At 47.5% G+C, this 18,913-nt stretch overlaps 1 protein-coding gene across 2 annotated transcripts in view; it reads right to left on the bottom strand.

The window, feature by feature from the left end:
* Window positions 1–18,614, bottom strand: part of bcr (BCR activator of RhoGEF and GTPase) — an 88,927-nt gene extending 70,313 nt beyond the window's left edge. Inside the window, exon 1 of one of the 2 annotated variants that reach the window (XM_037116495.1) lies at window positions 15,988–18,614. In XM_037116495.1, the coding sequence (XP_036972390.1) occupies window positions 15,988–17,599 (1,612 nt within the window). In that variant the 5' untranslated portion in view covers window positions 17,600–18,614. The remainder of the gene's footprint in view (window positions 1–15,987) is intronic. The other variant, XM_037116496.1, reaches the window with a different exon arrangement.
* Between the last annotated feature and the right edge of the window lie 299 nt (window positions 18,615–18,913).

Below are 18,913 nucleotides of genomic sequence, written 5' to 3'. Positions count from 1 at the left end.
TGCATTGTTTGCATTAAGTGTCCGTTGCAAGTCCCATGACAAGGCTAAAGGACAGAAGACGTGTGCGTCTGGAGTAAACAGTGCTGGGTTTGAGGTTTTTTTTTTTTGCGCCGTCTCTGGTGACACGGGGATTCCTTGAGATACCTTGTCCTCTGGCCACCGTCCAATCCACTGCGGGGGGCAGGGGACAACACCATGTCAATCATTTGTCCCAGCACTGCGGCGCTGCTCTTTATCCCTCCGAGGACGCTCAAAGAGTGACTGCGGTGTTTCTGGAGTTTTCTGAAATTAGTCTCTCGCTGTGGGAGCCCAATAATAGTCTGACTCAGAAAATATCTTCCGATCTAGAAAAAAAACCCACAAGTGTTTTGTTTCTGTTACAAACAGACACTTCCCCATCAGTCAAATCGACATGAAAGAAAAGAGAAGAGATTCATTTCTACAGTTTGTGGAGTAGAAAAATGCACAAAACCAACGCTGTGCAGCCTGAAGCTGATGAGATTTTTCCCTCTGTTTCACATAATACGTGAATTTGTTCTGGCAGATGGAGCCACATGACTAAGCATATAGCCAAGCCTGCTGTAGTGTTGTTTACACTGCTATGTATACTGCTCAGCGTCTGCTGCTGCTGCTACTACACACTGCTTATAAGTGACTGAGTTGTAAGCTATGATAGTATTTACACCATGAAGTCAAAGTCAGAGCAAACAGTCCGACAAAGGATGACCAATGGCGGAAACACAAAGAAGTCACGGAGCGGTGGGACAGTCATCATGTTGCCCAACGGTTCATTCCTTGGTTGCAGGTATTAGTAATTACGTGATTCGGGGCTGCAGCAGGACTTTTTCTTTGAAGTTTGCCTTCTGCCGTGTTTGCCGGCCTCTTCAGTCGTAAATTTCAATAGAGCGCTGGAGGAACAGGATCGCCATGATTACATGGTAAACATCACATTGCGACATTACATAACCTACACAACAACGTGATGCATAGGGAAGGTAAAGAGTGTGTCATTTTAACATCCAACACAGACACTGTTGACATCGTTAAAGCCGCATTGCGTAACTTTTTTTACCTTAAAATAACAGCTTCACAGTCCTTTGATGGCATAGTATGTTGTAACAGGGTGAATGGTGTCTCTGTCGCAGCCACTCCGCCGCCCTATCACGGGTTTCTGCACCACATAATGAATCAAAAGTTTTCAAAAATTGTGTCTCATCAGGCAACTTAAAAAAAAAAATAAAAAAAACTTTCTTTGCCTCTTCAAGTTGTTTAGGTGCTTAGTTTGTCTGGAATTTAAGTCTCAAACTCTAAAACCTCAAGTGTCAGGTGTCGGAGCGTCACAGCAAGCTAATACTCGACAGCCACAACATGAACTACACCAGTGGGGGAACTGTATAATGTCAGGAAGACGTCGTTGGCAACACATGTTGAATCCATTTGAATAAATTGCTATAATCCTTGGAAATAAGATCCAGCCATCTATCCATTACCTTTCATTGCAGGGGAGTGGGTGGCTGGAGCCAGTTCCAGCCGGCGTTGGGCGGGAGACAGGGTACACCCCCCCCCCCCAACCACTGGAATAAGATGAACATCACAAATGTATTAATCTCTAAAGATGTACAGTCAGCAGATCAAAGCCCATGTAACACGATAATGTAGCCTGCTTTGGGACAATTCTGTGATATGCAGAGATTTGACACACAACATCATTTGTTGCAGAGACGACAGCAAATCTACATGCAAATGCCTGGAGAAAGCAACAAATGTTAAATATTCTCCGGTTCTAAAATGTGACGCTGCTTCCTTTGTTATAGGTTATCAAACTTAAAGGGGCTGGAGTTTGCTCTTGGACAGCAAAGTGAACACTGCGCCTCGAAGAAATCAATAATAAATCCATCATAATAATCATTAGTTGGAGCCTTTAAGATGTGACTGCCATTACATTAGACCCGTGCTCGCCTGCCGAGTAGCCCTGGCGGCGTCAGCATTTCTCAGATCACTTCCGACATTTACATTAGATATTGGTACGCCAGTCAGAAGTGTGTGGGTGGAGTGAACGACACCTGCGTGTGTGGACATAGTAGACTGACTGCCAGGTACTACTGGGTGGGGACTAGGGAACACGACACCACGCGTGACAACAATCGGTTTCTCATTTTGCAACAAGTATTAGCATTAATAATGGATGACAGAGAAGGGGAGGCGCGGTGCGTGGGTGCACATGGGCAAACGTGCCCATTAATCCAACTGCAGCAATTAGTGGGTATGTACTCAGCTCTACATGTGTATGAGATGGCGAGTTTGAGCCAATGCATTTTGTGTGTATTGATGTTAGGGGGGGCGGTAGAAGTGATGTACACAGAGGTGCCACTATTTACACTAAAGGACCTACACCCAAGACACACAGAGGCAGATAGGTTGAAAAAAAAAAGGCCAGCTTCAATGAGCTCAAGTCCAGAAATCCCAAAAATGTGAACAATGAAATGGCTGGGGACAAAATCTGGCAACCAAAGGCAGGCTGAGGAAAATAAAAAAGAAATAAAGGAAAAAAAAACAAAACAGTGGAGAAACCAGAAAAAACATGGAGAACAAATCAGGAAAACAGGCAAAACACAAGGACCAGGGAACAGGCACGGGAGACACAGGACTGACGCGAGAGCGAAAACAGACGCACCGACCAAGAGAGAGGGATCTAGACTAGAAACTAAACTAATGAGGTGGTGAGGTGCAGATGGAGAGACACTGGGAACAGAGCAGCGGAGGAGGGAAAGAGAACACACAGCAGGTGATCAGGAAGGTGACAAGACACAGGCAAAAAGCAAACCACGATAAGGTCATTAAAAATGTTAACTTTGGGAAAATATCGCCGTTACGTGTGTGTATACGTAAGGAGGCTGACTGCCACAGTTTGAAGATTAACGTCTAGAACTTTCCCTAGCCCTGATACTGTTTGACAGAAGACACACAGGCCCAGACACAGACACTCACGGAGACCAAATCCAACAAGGCAAGCTACTCTAGGTTCTCCTTACAGATGTGACAGGGAAAATACTTCCTAAGTTGTCACTCCGAGCCAATCACAACAACTTCGCCCTGAGCGGCGCGCTGCCATTTATAGGTCTACAAAGTGGGCCAAACGGCAGAGAGCTCCAGCGACAATGACACAGGAAGATATGTAAAACTGGAGCACTCGGAGGGAGATGAGGAAAAAACAGAAGGAGAGAGGGAGAGAGAGAGAGAGAGAGGGGGGAAAAGAGCTGACAAAGAATGAGAGAGCTTAGCGAAACACGACCGTTTTTCGATCATGTGGACACCATGTGGACGCGACGGAGGAAGCTCCCAATCCCACAACAAAGCGGCACATGCGGAATCGCTTCGTTTCTCTCTTCCTCCTACAGTCACAAACAGCTCTGTCACTCAGCGCAGCGCTTTCTACGAACACTGAGGAATATATTCAGTAAATGTCAAGTGAGCCCAGCTCCCAGTCGGCTGATGTGTCAAAGGTTTTTTTTTTTTTTTTTTTTTTATCTCGGAAGCTCCTGATCGGATTTGTGACGTGTTAATAACATGAGCATGTGCTTGCGTTCAAGTCAAATTGCCCATTTGGCCCGAGAGCAAACATCACACGCCTTCAGCACGGACCTGTTATCTTGCTGTCGGGGTTATTTGCACAATGTCGCTGCTGAAGACTTGCAGATTGCTGGCCTAACCCGAGAGAAACAGTCCAGAGTGCTTGCGGAAGTAACGTCAATTATCTTTAACCTGACAATATGTGCTTCAGATAATTTCGCTGGGGGGCACAGGTAGAGCCGGGGAAGCCAGAGTTGCATTTCTCGCCTCCATTTTGCTGTAAGGCGCGTAGGAGGAGAGCCGCTGGCTCGGATTCTGCCGCCTGTCAGGAGAAAAGAGGTCTAACAATGGACTGAAACAGAAAGACAGAGCGGGACAATACAGCCGCCCAAGAAAAGGGCCTTTCAAAAATTCAGACTGGTTGTGAAAAGACTCGCACGTTTAACGACAGATTCTCGGAAAAATAAGCGATCCGCATTTCTGCCAACCCGCTCAGGATCACATTCAGATGGGTGTAATATAACAGTGGTTGCTTCTGACCTGGGAAGCAAAAATTTATAACCCCATAGACAGCGTACATGCCGACTGGTCCGCGGTGATGTGCGCTATGCTTTTGCAGTCTTTCAGCGAACTCGAAAATCAGTTGTCATGGCCAAATTGGGCTTAAAAATCAGCCTTTATATTGAGTGTGTTGTGCTCCGGGCTGAGCAGAGAAAGAAAGAGGCTGGCAGAGAGAGAGAGAGAGAGAGAGACATGGTCAGGGGGATAGAGAGAGGGCTATTAAGTGACATAAAAAGAGATATCACAGAAGGAGGGATGTTACTGAAGGGCATTCGGAGGAGGAGATGGAGGAAGGGGAGGAGGGAGGCACATCGCAACATGAAATCTGATCCTCCCCCCGGAGCCAACAGTTATCCAGTCCCTCTGCAACAAACGGCTCAACAAACAACAGACAAATAAAAGGGGAGCCAGAGCAGGAGGAAATCTAATGGAAATCAAACGTCTCCTCACATCTGGTGAAATGGTTTTTGTCTTCTTCTTCTTTTTTACATTTAAGTAAATGTCGGTTCAGACAGGACAGATTCTGCTCTTCCTCTCAGAATTGATCAGACCGCAGCACAGTAAGTCCCTCCAGCTCACGTCTCCTCCCTCCATCTGTGCGCCCATCCTCCAGACAGCATCCACACGATCCGTCCTGAATCCATGGGCAGCATATGGAGTCACATTTACAACGTTCAAGTGGAAAGTGGACAATAAGCTGGTCTGTGATGTGGCCGGTGTTCCGTAAACGTACAACAAGGAACTTTAAACCAGTAATGAAACAGACTCAGTTCAATACTGGTGCCTCTGTATGACCTACGTAAGCAAACAAGTACATCAACGAGATGATTTCTATGTAATTATTACTCTTTGGTGTCGATCAGGTTAAAAAGGGACAGTTCCAAGAATTCTGTCACACTTTCTTTGAGCATTTTTCAACATTTTTCATTATTTTCTTCTGGAGTCATGCATGGATCTTGATGAAAAAAGTACAATTTGGTGTTGGTAAAGCAAACTGTTGGGCCTTGGTGGAGGTAGTCACTCCAATTTGTGCCAGTCTAGCTTTTATTATGCTACTGACATGCCAACCATTATAAACTACAGCATTTTCAAGACTAATCGCATATTGTATACTTGACTTCTTTCACTCCTTCCTGTTTCTGGTCTTTCAAAAGTGACGTTTTTCAACACGTCTGTGCTGCTAGCTGCAGGACAAAGCATTTTATGTACACCTGTCACACCTGCAGTGCTGAGGGGAAAGAAAATAGTTCACCTGAAAAACTAGCTTTAAACCATGCTTATATTGTGTCCCTTCCATCAACTCCAGCCGTTTCCACTGGCTCCGATCCACAGCCCTCACCAGACAGAAGAAGCCATCTGTAGCGTTAATCGACAGCCAGCCAATTTATCAATTTTTTTTTTAGCACAACTACTTCATCATTCTGCAGTCTCTCTCTTGAAACTTCTCTACCTCTCTTGCTCTAATGATTATCCTTGGAAAACTACAACACACACACACACACACACACACACACACACATACACACACACACACACATCCCACCTCTAATAGCCTGGGCAGCCCAAACAAGTGCCATTTATTGAGCAAACCCATCCAGCTGCCCAGTGCAAACACATGGCCAATAACAAAGGCCTCCGGGCAAGAGAGAGAGAGGGAGACACACACACACACACACACACACACACACGCACGCACACACACACACACACACACACACACACGCACGCACACACACACACACACACACACACACACTGACAGGGAGGGAAATAAAGAGATGACAGATGCTCAAAGGAGGCAGAGGGGCAACAGTGAAATAGTAAAGTTAGATGAAGGACTGGCTGGTTGTAATGAGTTCTTCTTGTTGTTCCACTTGTAGTCTGCGATGGTCACCCTCTTTCACCGGTTAGAATGTTTCAGCAACTGGAGCTAATTACCCTGAATTCTCTGATTGAGTGTTGAGTCCTCTCTACTGAAACAACCACGCTGACAATTTCTGTGTGCCGAATCTCCAAATTAAAGTTTCATCCATATCACATCGATAATTCAAACTTCTCAGATTGATAGCTTTGGAATGGGAGCTCGTTTACTTTGGAAAAAAAAGAAAAAAGGTGAGCTTAGGTTAGAAAGCTACACCTGCTATTTAGGTGTGTTACAGGTTGTAGCTACATGTTGTGAGTTCGAATGAGGATGCAAATTTGCATTGAAATTATGACGATGTTTTCATTATTTGCTCACGTTTTGTCTGATTGTATGTGTTATCTGCTGAATCATAATACTAAAAACAAAAAGGGGGCAGCGTATTAAAGTAGCCACTAACCGCAGCCAACCGTAGCTGTATGTTTTGTTTTGTTAGCTAAGTTAGCCTTGCAGCTAGCAGTCCGGACGGTTAGCGCAAAACACTGGGGAAAGTATCGGTGTTTGGGCTGCTAGCACAGGAGCTTTGGAGCGAGGCGGGCCAGGGCTAGCTGATCTGGAATATTTCCAACCAAAACTTTTGCACAATTACAAGTTGCAGCATGTCTGCTCCTGATGTCCACCGTTCCTCCACCTATTCAGCAGCAGCATAAGTCTTGGACAGCCAGACTTAGCTTCGCTCTTCATTTCAGCTTTGTGCTAGTGCTGGAGAAATGTCTTGCTGAACCCACTGTCATTCCAGTCTACAGGATAAAACATTTGCGGCCTGCTTCTCTTTCTTTAAACCAATCACAATCAGGATGCGGTAGAGGTGACCTCTCCATCAGCCTACCTGGCTGACTAGCGACTAGTCTCAATCAAACAGCTGAGTTCGGCTATCGTTCCCTGACAAATGTTGGAAGCAAAGCGAAGTGAGAAAAGGGATTAGAAAGGATTTCAAACTGGATCAGATAAAACACCACTGAACCAAAACTGTGGTCCCAGCATTGTGTCTGCAGGGATCCATAAAGTATGTCTGCATCCAAGCTTGACTTAGCTGACTAAGACGGAGAGTCTATGGGAGTATGTGCGCGCAAGTGTCCAGTCTGGCGGAGGGGAACAGGACAAGGTGTCTCATCCTGTAGCTCCCCATCATGTGCAGCTACAAAAAAACTAATGAGGTCTGAAGCGCTTCCTCCCCTCCTCTGCAGCCTTTTGTGCTTCGCAGTGGAAACGACCTGTTTTTTTTTTTTTTCCGGTCCCCGCAGGAGCACACTGATGACTCTCTTGCGCTTCTCTTCCACCAAAGGAAAAAAGAGAGGGAGTCCCCACACTGGATATTACAAGCTCCCAGCTATTTAATGAGGGAATGTGTTGACCATCAAGGATTTTCAATCACCGGCTGGGGCTGGAACATGAACTCAGCCTACCCACCTGCCTCACCACTAGAAGTCAGGATGCATTCAAAAGGTGGTACAAATGAGTCATTTCGCAGATAGTTATGCATCTACGAAATCTGCTAAACAAGCTAACAGCGATGAGGAAAAAGACACTCAACTGAACAACATTTCAAGGAACGCATGGTGGACAGCCAGGCAGACAGAAGAAAGAAACACAGACACGAAATAGCTGCAGGAAAAGAAGTGAGAAGACGGGAAAGACTGCAAGAGAATAAGCCGTGTGGGTGCGGGGGAGAACAGCTTCGGCAGTCCATGCTGCTCTGTAACAAGCAGGCCGGCTGCTGACATTTGGCATTGATTGTGTTGTTTTATGGGCATTCGTCAGTTAAACCCCTATTGGACAATTACAGAGAGAGCCCGCTTAGCCCTGCGGGGGGGTTCGCGACTTTGATCTCTCCCTGCTTTTCCCCTTTTCGCTCAGTGGAAAACCGGCGGAAACAAAGGCGGAAAGGTGATGCACCTCCACTCGGCCCCGAGCAGAAAGGAAACCAGAAGCAGCTGTTTGCACGGAGCATGGACGGAGAGAAGTGGAAGAGAGACGGAGAAAGCAAAGAAGAGAGAGAAGAAAAGGAAATGGGAAAAGGAGGGATGAGATGGAGAGAAAAAGATAAAGCAAATGAAAGAAGAAATGCGGTGGGAAATGAGCGAGAGAATGCTTCATTAAGTAAAAGGAAAGCTCTATTAGGTCGTTTTCTGAAAGCCTGCGATATCTGCACAGTGCGGTGCAGGAGTCAATGCGAACCACCGACACACACTATCACAAGTCAATGAGAAAACACGATCATTCAGAATGTATGCTGTATCACATCACTTCCATTTGTGTCCATTTTTGTGCCCAGCGACTGTGATTTCTCTCCACCCTGCCCTTCACACCGGCCAGCGACATTTGTGAGTGTTGATAATCCACGCTGTAATATATAGGACATCATGCATTAGCGCTGTTAATGAGCATGCCGTACGAGAGGAAAATGGTAATCTGATTGTCAGCCAGTTTCTAATTCCAGGACTGAGGAGGGCAGATTAAGGCTTACATGTTTGCATGACTAGACAGGTTTTCTGCGGCCCTTTAATCCAGCAGGGAGTATCACTGGGCTTTCAGATGTGCATGTGTGGGATGTGCGCCGCGAGACCATGTATCAAGTTCGTGTTTCATGAATGCTGATGCATGTTCTACCGTCTGTGGCTTCAGTGTGCTCAGTCGAGCAGCGGTAATTTTCTTTGCTTTGACAAAAGTTGGGGGGCTTGTAAGAGAAAGCTTAAGAACAGAGAGGCCAAGGTGTCGTGATCTTTAATCACTCATACTGTATGTTAGGACCGAAACTCCCAGTTATTTTCATCATCGATAAAACTGCCCATTAATTTGATTGTTCATCGATAATTCTTTTAGTTGATGAAATGTCGAAGAACTGAGAAAAACTGTCTGTGCAATTTCCCAGAGAACAATGCAACTTCTTAAGGTTGCTCATTTTAGCCAACCGACAGTCCAAAACCCAAAGACTCTTCATTTACTGTCATGATCAACCAATAAAAGCAGAACAACCCTGACATGTAAGAAGCTGGAACAAGGAAAGGTTTCACAGTTAGTGCTCGTTGTTACAGAAACAACCGATTATCAAATAGCTGGCGACTCACTTTGTTACGATCGACTAATCTATGTTACGCAACTGGGTCGAAAACATAAAACACCGGATCCTACTATGCAACGGCTGACAGGTTAATATCCATGTCTGTCTAACTACTGGAGAATTGACAGAACTCCAGGGCCACAGAAGACATCCCTGCTGGGAAAAAACGCAACATATGCTGGTCTTGCAAGACCAGCATATGTTGTGTTTTGGGGTGCTGGTTCTGGTGCTGGTCTATGGTGTTTTTTAGCAGGGATTTACTATCTGTATTCATAGTCAGTGGCTAGAAAATATGACCTGTGAAATTGGTGTAATGCCCCTTTAACGTCCAGACTAGAGCACCACTAGATCTGGACAAATTCTATCTAAAAGGCTCTTTTGGGTCATTCTGATGTTAATCTTCATAGACGCCATGTTGCCTTGTGGTCTTAACCATTAGGTCCATAAACCAGGTCTTTCTTTCCATCCCACCCCCCCAACAACCTCACCCCGGTCCCTCAGTGATTAACGGCCTGTGCAGCTGAGCCCGGGATACGCAGAAAAGCCAGAAAACACACAGGCAAGCACTTGCACTACAAGGCCAAAGGCCTGTGGTGAGCGGTTAGTGGTGGACGCTAGCTAGCACAGTTTCCCCTATCCAGACGACACGCTCAGTGACTGCGACAAGACAGGCCATAGTGACCTAGAGCCAAGATGGCCACTGTTCAAAAAAGGGCAGGCAGTTACACATGGGGAGAAACAAGTCACCGGGATTCATGAAAGGGATTTTCCAAGTTCTTTTTTTTTTTTTTTTTCCCCAAGAGCTGTCAGTCACCAGAGGAGGAAGAAGGGAAAGATTGTGGCTGGATGTTTGGCAAAAGAAGTACACAAGCGCGCAGACAAAAAGGAGAAGAAATAAACAGAAGCAGGGACGAGTAACTGCACTCTGGAGGGCTGCGAGTTTGTGTTTGTGTGTGTCTGTATCTACGTGTCTGTCTGCAGGGTCCAGTTATGATCACACAGTCTGCTACCACTCACCCAAAGGTTAGCTCGAACGTCCGGAAAAGTCCCCCCCGCCCCAGGGGCCCCGAGCGAGGGACATATCTTTAAAACTCTTTTTTCCACACACACACATGTGTATATAAAAAGGTCCATGTTTCAGTGTAACAGCCCACAAACCAAGCCAGGCGGTTTGACTCTCGCTGGGTAGCTTGCTGGAGCTGCTCCACCCTCCTGCCCACTGCCAACCGAGTAATGCCACGCCAGCCCCCTGAGACAGGCTGGATTTCTACAGAAAACACGAGGTGCAACGCCACCAAAAATGAAAAACTGAAAAATGACTGCCACGCTCTTACAATACAATACAAACTTAAGAGCATTTTGTCTGACTGCGTTCGTCAGTGTCTACGTTTGATTCATTAGGCTGTGAGGGTTTTTTTATAAACATTTTTTTTGCATGTTTGCCAGAACATTTTGGAGCGTGACCGTGTGGCGCGGCGATTTTATAAATGTGGTGACAGCATTGATATGATCTCACATCGAACTCAAACTCTTTAATAGCAAACTTTTTTTCCCCTTTTTTTTCTCAAAAAGGAAGTTTTCTGATCCCGGCAAAGGGGAACAAAAGAGGCTGTTTTTCCGCCCGCGTAATTGGTCTGAACAGGTTGCACCACCCCAGTGAAAGGCTGAGCTGAGCACCCAGCTGGCAAGAAAAGGCCGATCTGCTCCCCCTCAAACTCCACCTCCACCTCCACCTCTTCTCCTTATCCTCTTCTCTTCTTTCCACCACTTGGAGCCTCGGACTGTGAGCCTGCAGCTCCCGGAGTGTCGGCTGAGGTAACCAGGGCGTTCTTTGCCAAGCGCACACTGAACAGGTCTTTTTTTTTTTCAGAACTACGGTCCGCCCACCCCCCTCCTTCCTCCCCAACCCCTCGGTGTGAAAAGGGGGTCATTGTGCCACGCAGGATTACTGTAAAGCATGTGAGATTGGCCGGAGGTACCGCAAAGCTAAATCTCTCACAGTGTCTCGCGCGCCGCCTTTACCCATCACTCCTCTTCATCTTCCGCTCCCCATCTTATTTGTAACAAGCGCGCACGCACACACACACACACACACACGGTGACACACGCTAAATCACATGGTGCGAGCAACGGCTGCACACACACAAAGAAACAGGAAGACATACACAGCCCCGGATTGTCTCTGGCATCGCCACCATCTCCACTGATCGCCCACTTGTGACAGGATTTATGCTCGGGACAAACATACACACACACACACACACACACACACACGGGCAACACGCCCGACTCTGACTTCCTGGGAAGTGCAAGTGTGCGTTCGACATCATGACGATAAGCATCACACAGAGCGGCAATGATGACATCATCAGATTTAATCCGCAAGGGTCCCCTCGGGACACCCAACCCTTTTTTTCCGCTGTGGTTTTAGGCTTTACATTCAAGGTACGAGGTAAATGTATTGTCATTTGTTAAACAAGGGTTAAAAAAAAAAACTAATTAATGTTTTTTGTGTCTCTTGTTTTTGTGTGATTCTGGCAATAAAAATGGCTATTTTTCATGCTTTTTTTAAGACTTTAGTCATGTGCAAATTAACTAGGAAACAGCTCTTCGTATAATTTATTCATGAACAACAAACTCCCGAGAGTTTGGTCGTGTTACTGCGGAAAACAAAAGTTCCAGTCAAGTTACCAGAAGCAGCAGCTCTACTTCACACGGGGTATCTTGGGGATGGGAATAAGGTAGATCCTATGGACTGACTGGTAAACACTAGATTAGGCTTAGCTAGCTAATTTTACCCTTTTTGGTCCTTAAGCAAGAAAGTAAACAGCATAAGGTTTTGTAATTTGATGTATGTCGTTTTTCATTTTTGTGAAATGTAATAAAATCGTTACTGTTTATGTTTACCTTAAAAACAGAGTATATCATTTTGTCAGGCGAGAGGTGTTGACCATAGTCTATCGCTTTTACTCTTCACTCTAACCAAGCTAGCAACAAGCAAGCTAATGATGTTAGCAATACATTTTGCCTCATTTATATTGCTCTCTAAACTGAAACCAGTAAGCCTCACCACGGCTGGTCAAGTTTAATCCAGTTTTTGTAAGTTTGCAGGTGAGCAAAAATTTGCGGTGTTCAGTAAACTGAAGGAAAATAGCCCCCACGAAACCCGTCCAGTGTGAGGCCCGTAGACCAAACCAAAACACCCTTAGCTTGGTTTTAAAACACAAAATGAGGTGATAAATAGCAGTCCGACCTGAGGGGCTGAAGACAGAGCGCGGGAGGTTGTTCCCCTCTAAAAATACAGCCGCTGACAGGACCCAGCTGAGGGAGGTGGAGGTTGCGGACAAAACAACCATTGAAGCTTTCAAAGGTCGCCCTGCTTTGGCATCCCCGCCCTCACCGACACAAACCCACAGGTATTCCCTGTCTTACTGGCAGATTTCCCCTCAAATGAATTAATGGAAACAGCATATAAAGAGACATTTTTGGTTACCGTCCATTTCATTACAGAAGGTAGTGAAAGCTTCCTTTCTTCAACGAACTGACCTCAGTCAAACTTTCAGTGGGGAATACATGAGAGGGGTAAGGTTTTTGATTTCAAGTCAGTTTTACAACAAATCAGATTTCCTTCCCTTTGGTCCTGTGTGAGAGAAACACTTTCATTGCTCCATTTTGCACCTTTTCTGCAGCATCCGCCCATTGTGAAATCAATTTTCGCGTCAATGTTCTACATCTAATGAGAATTTCCCTCACTCTTGCAGGGGCTGACTCACGGTGATGTGAAAGAGACTTGTCAAACGTCTTACTCTGTGAGAGCGATCGAATGTTTGACGTAACGCTGCTCGCGTTTGTTCAGTTCGGTTCAAAAAGGAAACGTTGGCATCTGAAACATGTGCCTCCAAACATGTTTTTTTTAGCTATTTTTTTTTTTCACAAGCCTACTTTTCACTTGCCAGGCGTCTCCGCGTTTCGCACCAAATGGCACTCAAGGCAGACATCTTTATTTGAATATTTCACTCATTTTGTCTGTCTTTTTTTTCCTCTCGTAGCTCGCTCATCTTGGCTCAGCATGCAAACTTTTCATCCTGAAACCCCCCCCACCCCTTCGTTGTATAAACAAAACACACCATGAAGCAATTACTACTGTTGATGGCATGCGGTGAAGAGAACAGAGGAGAGGAGTATTGATCAGAGCTCTGGCTGTTGGTGCTACTCCTCCAGATCCAGGTCAGCCACTGGCAGGGCACGTCCTTCTTCCGCGACCTCGCCTCGGGCTACCACGCAGCAACTCACGCCGCCGCACCTATCGCTGAAGGCAGAGCGGCCTTGAGGTAGAAGAGTACACATCGAGCGTGTGTGTCTTTGTGCGCGAGCCGGAGTCTGTGCGTTTCTGTTACGCAACGGGAGAGTTCTTCCCATCTGTGCCTCTCCGCAGCCCCCGCATCCCTGACCGATGGAGCGAGAAACGACAGCTCTGCCTTGCACTCTGCCTCCCTCAGTCTCCCTCACAACAGCGTCCCACTCCTCATTATTATCATCCTGCCCGCCCACCGAAAACACACTCAAACTCAAAAAACTCTCCCGTCCCTTACTATATCCTCTCTCTCTCTCTCTGTTCTGGTTGGCTGAAACGTTACACCGACCGAGGGGGCCCTGAAATGATGCAATATTCATCCTCATCATCACCTCCACCGTCAACATCGCGGGCGTCTGCCCCTCGGCTTAAAAAAAAAAAAAAAAAACACAGCTAGAAAACAAGACTGCTCCGCAGGGTGTCCAACCAACACTTTCCTTCTTACGCTCAAATTCCAGATTATCCCACTAAATGCATCGCTGTCTGCAACACACACACTCTCTCACACACACACACACACACCCTCCTCATATCCTCTCCCGTCTCTGTCCCTGCTCTTCCGACTCGCCTAACTCCCCACAGGGCTCAGTGTTGTGGAAAAGATGTTAAAACAAAGAGAGCAGACAGTGCAGCGATAATCCTAAACATAGCAGCTGGGGAATTAGCTAGCCATTTGCAGGGGACTGGCTATATGGGTTTGGTGCTAACCGGGCACAATCCTAATTGCTTTTATGGCTACGAATGCGACTGTCGGCGGTGAAGGGAATGGTCATTAAAAACTTTCACTGCAAATATGTCTGAGGTGGGGTTTTTTTTTTTTTTTTTGCTTTTTTTGTATTTTCCGGACAGGATGCGATCCCGGACCTGTCTGGTGATCACATCCTGTCTGGAGAAACATTTTAGCTGATCCTACCAGGGGCCGCAATGTCATTGGGTGTACTCGAATAAATGAATTATAGATGCGCAGGGACCTGTTTTCTGCTCAGTATATTTAGGCAGGGAGCGGGATCGGGTTTCAGACGGTAATGCTACCAAGAATGATGACAGAAATGTGTTTTAGCACTGAATAACACATCAGAACAGCAAAATATTCATGCTGTTCAGCTTTCTCTAACTTTATTGTACAGGGTTACGGTCCAGGATTAGGGTTCAGGGTTAACGTTTATAGGGTCGAGGTTTAGGGTTAGGGTATATGTGACGTGCACACTTACAGTAGGTGAAAGGCAAAAACCATGAGTTGTGCTCACACAAATTCCCTACATCTCTTCTACAGTGTTCTGAAAACCTCATCTAATACAAGGGCGCCAATCCAAATTCTGTTATAATATATATGTATGTCGACATCTATTGCATGTTGGTCCATCCTGGGAGAGAGATCGCTCCTCTGGTTTCTTCCACCCCCCCCCCCTCATTAAAAGATGTTTTTTTTCTCTCAAGGGACCAGGAACAGAGGGTGTCGTTCACTGTACAGTTTGTGAAGCCCACTGACGCAATGTGATTGTGATTTTGGGGCTACATACATACAGTTGATTTGATTTCATTTGATTTGATATAGTCAACGCCAAAACAGCACTAACTTCAACAGCACATGCAAAATGTGCACTACTGCAGCAAACCGCACCTTGGTAAACACCGCTCTGCGTCTAAAGATTATGTCAAATATTTGAACTACTTGAGCAGTGTTTGGTTTCACTTCTTCCGAGCTGGCACGGCCCTTACAGTGGAAACTCTACTGAGGAATTACAACAGACTAAGCCCTCCTAATGTGCTACTTCGAGCAACACACTCCACTCTCGTTGGGCTTGAGCGTGGCGGCCAAGTTGACCAGTGCTTATGTCTTTAGCTCCAGGCTGCACATCTATCTCCTAGCTGCTGTTTTATTACAGGTGCCATCGCTCCGAGGCTGCAATTTACTGGTTAGGGATACTGAAGGTAATTGTTTGGGTTTCTTTTGTCCTGGCCTGTGCTAAAAAGCCGGTGAGAAGGTTTCGGGGAATCTACTCGGTCATGTTTCAGGCAGGCAGACAGACACCTGCGATTGGAATTCCATACTCTGAGCCGCAGGAGTCGTCTGAGAGAGGCTAGACCTGCAGTTTCAACCCAGACTGGTCGCATTTATAGTTCACCCACCCGACTGACATTCCAGGAATAAGCAGAGGTGGATCTTTCATCCGTCTCCCACACAAGGCCATCCAAAGGACAATCAGTCCGGCGTGGTTTGCCCGAGCATGCACACGCACGTGATCAATCATGTCGATATTTGGCTGCTTTGTGGTTTTAAGAGGAAAGGCATATTACGTGGAAAAGAGGCAAAAAAAAAAAAAAGCAATGGAACAGATGCCAACATAATTCCAGCATGACTAAATAACACTCATTCACTCAGGCTTTCATTCATTTTTCCTTCCTTCACACACATCCAGGCACAGTCAGAGCCAGTATGAGCTCTGAAAAAACGGCCTTTGCAATCCAGCCCGCCTACTTTCACCACAACAAACAATGGAAACAGCAGCCGCCACTCACCTAGGTGGTCTCCATGAAAGCTGTTGTCGTGGGACGTTCTACCATGGGGCATGAGGTCGTGATGGGCAGCAGGTGGCCAGATTTGACCGGTCTTGCGAACGCTCACAATTGTGGCTTCAGACATGACCACGTGGCCTCCCTGCTGCCGGTGGTGACGCTTCTGGGACTGCGGCGTTGGGGGGCTGCTGCTGTCGAAGGAGTGCTGAGAGTTCTGGGAGTTTTGGGACGGCGAGCGGCTCTTCTCTCTGAAGGGCCGGCGGAAAGCAGTGGTGGGACTGGGAGAGACGTGGCTGGACTGGCCCGAGGAGAAGTCCTCCTCGCTGGACGTCAGGTTCTCGTTGGAGCTGCAGTCCGGCGTGTAGCCACCGCCGCCACCGACATCTTCAAAGCTCCCTGGGGAGTAGGAGCGGCGTGGCCAGGTCAAGAGGTGGTCGTCACCCCCCATTGTGACTCCACTGCCACCTACACCACCGCCTCTCCCATCTCCACCGCCACCTTCACCCATCATCACCCCGCCAACATAGACACTAGAGTAGGCCTGGAACTCAGAGGGCTGCCAAGGAGGAGGTGGAGGTTTGCCCCCGTTGGCCCGTCCTGAATGTCGCTGGTTGGGTTCCCCGTCTTCATACTCCGCATCGTAGCCACAGGTGCTCTCAGTAGACCGACCTCTGTACACGGGCCTGGCTCGGAGCTCCCCTGCCACTGTAGCCAGGTTACCTGGGAGCGAGTGAAGCGATCTCTTTCGCTCCATCTGCATAGCCTGGCTGCCCAGGCTGCTGATCTTCTCTGAGACTTCACGGTCGTTGACCCTCACCAGACCCCTCTCGTGATGGAATTCCATGTTGGAGTAGAATGGCGGAGGAGGCGGCGGCAGCTGCTTCTCCTGGCCCTTGGCTACATCGCCTGCAGAGTGAGAGTTGGCCCGTTTGATCCTCTCGAAGTTGGACCTCAGAGCTGCCACACCAAGTCCCATCCCCAGCTTGTCCTTGGGGTCAATGGGCAGGTCCTTGTCTGGGGGCGGAAGGGTAGGCCTGCGAGGGGACACGGAGATGCCGCCTCTCTGCTTGGATGGTGAGAGGCCATCTAGGTTGTCACAGGACGTCGACTCAGCCTGCTGGGGCACCTCGAAGGCTGACTCCAGGCCGTCTCCGTGGGAGGCAGACTTCCTGGCTGGTGGAGGCCGGGGTTTGGACCTGCCAGCTCCATCTCCAAGAGGCTGATACCGGCTCCTGTCCCCAACACCCCCGGTGCAACCGCCATACCCCCCACCGCCTACGACTACTCCAACTCCACCCGTCTCCTGCATGTGCGGCTGCTGGGACTGGCACTCGGCGCCCTGCGTGGCTGCAGGGTCCACCCCCTCATTCAGAGGCGTCTTCCTGAAGCCCCACCGCTGCTTGTCATAGCTCTTCCTCTCTTTAGCCAGGAGGGTCTGCAGGTAGATCATACGGAAACGCTCCTTGTTCACCTCCTGCTCCAGGCGCCTGATGGATGCTTTACACTTCTCCAGCTCCTGCTCGATGCCTCCGACTGAGCGCAGCTCCATCTTGGGGGGTTCTGACTCTGGAAACTGCGCCTTCCACGCTTCGATGAAACCCACAGGCTCCACCATACTGTTTATATGATCTCTATGAGAAATCGTGGCTCGCACACGCACACAGGATGAATGGTGCTCACGGTTAGTCCTCTCTTTGGGTCTTCACAACAATGGCCAACGTACAGTCACAAAGCAGTGTTTATAACAGGCCTTTAGGTGAGCCGCTCGGAAACGCGCAGTCTAATTGCTGACACTTGTCGTGGGCTGCGCAGATGCAACAATACATCCCATTCTGAAACAAGAGAAACCGGCTGCTCAGGCAGAGGAAGAGCTGGGAGCGAGTGAGGCATGAACAGGAATAAAAAGCTGCTGTGTCGCTCGACTTTCTCATGCATTGTTCCAGAAAAGGCCACTTTTCAGGAGGAGAATTTTCTCTCCAAAATCTCAGCCTCGACACAATGACAGCATCTGTCACTGGTGGCCTGGCTCCGAAGAAGAGAAGAAGAAGAAGAAGAAGAAGAAGGAAAAAAAAAATAAAGAAAGTGTTTTTAATCCAACTAGGTTTTACTCACTGTCTGTGTTTAGTATTCCGGGTTTCACTCTTGCCCATTCATACGGCATTAATCCCAGGTAGCGCTGGTGCTCCGGACCAGGCGCCTTTGTACCAGCGGCGCTCAAGGAGAATGGATAGAAAGCGCAAAACACAAGCGACGACCACATCTGAGTTTCTCAAGGAGGAACGCGATCGAGCTGGTAAGGGGATTCCGGGAGGACGGGGGAGGGGGAAAAAAGCACAATAAAAAAAATAAAAAAAAAAGATGGTGCCGTTATCCCATTTTTCTCCCACGGCACGTCTGCGGCATTGGGATTTTTTCCGGTGTTCTTTTCCAGCGTTCTCCCGTTTTCTCCGGCCGTGATGATGGTGCTGCTGTGTGCGCTCCCATCTCAGGCCAGCAACACTGGAGGGGCTGCGAGAGTGGGCGGGACCACAGTGACAGCGAGCCTGCTGGTTAAAGAGACAGAGCAGGGAGGCAGCAGGCAGCAGGCAGCCCCCTCAGAGCAGCATCAGGTCCTGCTTTACCTCTCCAGCCTGTGAAACGCTACTGATTAAACCTATTTGCACACATTTAGGATTTAAAGGAGACTTTGTTTGTATCGCCATATAAATAGCAGGCTGGATATGAAGTGTCACCTTGCTGGAAAATCCTGACATACATATATATATTTTAAATGATCATTAAGTTGCATTATTGGTTTCTCTCGGCAAATTCAGCCCTTAAAAATCAACATCTATTCAGAAACACAAACGACCAGCACTCCCAATAATAAACCTTTCATTAACAACTACCAGTAATGATACTCTCAGTGTATTACTCCTTCTAGGTTCCT

The sequence above is a fragment of the Acanthopagrus latus genome, chromosome 12 (genome assembly GCF_904848185.1).
Source record: "Acanthopagrus latus isolate v.2019 chromosome 12, fAcaLat1.1, whole genome shotgun sequence".
Lineage (NCBI taxonomy): Eukaryota > Metazoa > Chordata > Actinopteri > Spariformes > Sparidae > Acanthopagrus > Acanthopagrus latus.
Note: the sequence above shows the minus strand (reverse complement) of the source record. Positions and strands in the feature narration are given on the sequence as shown.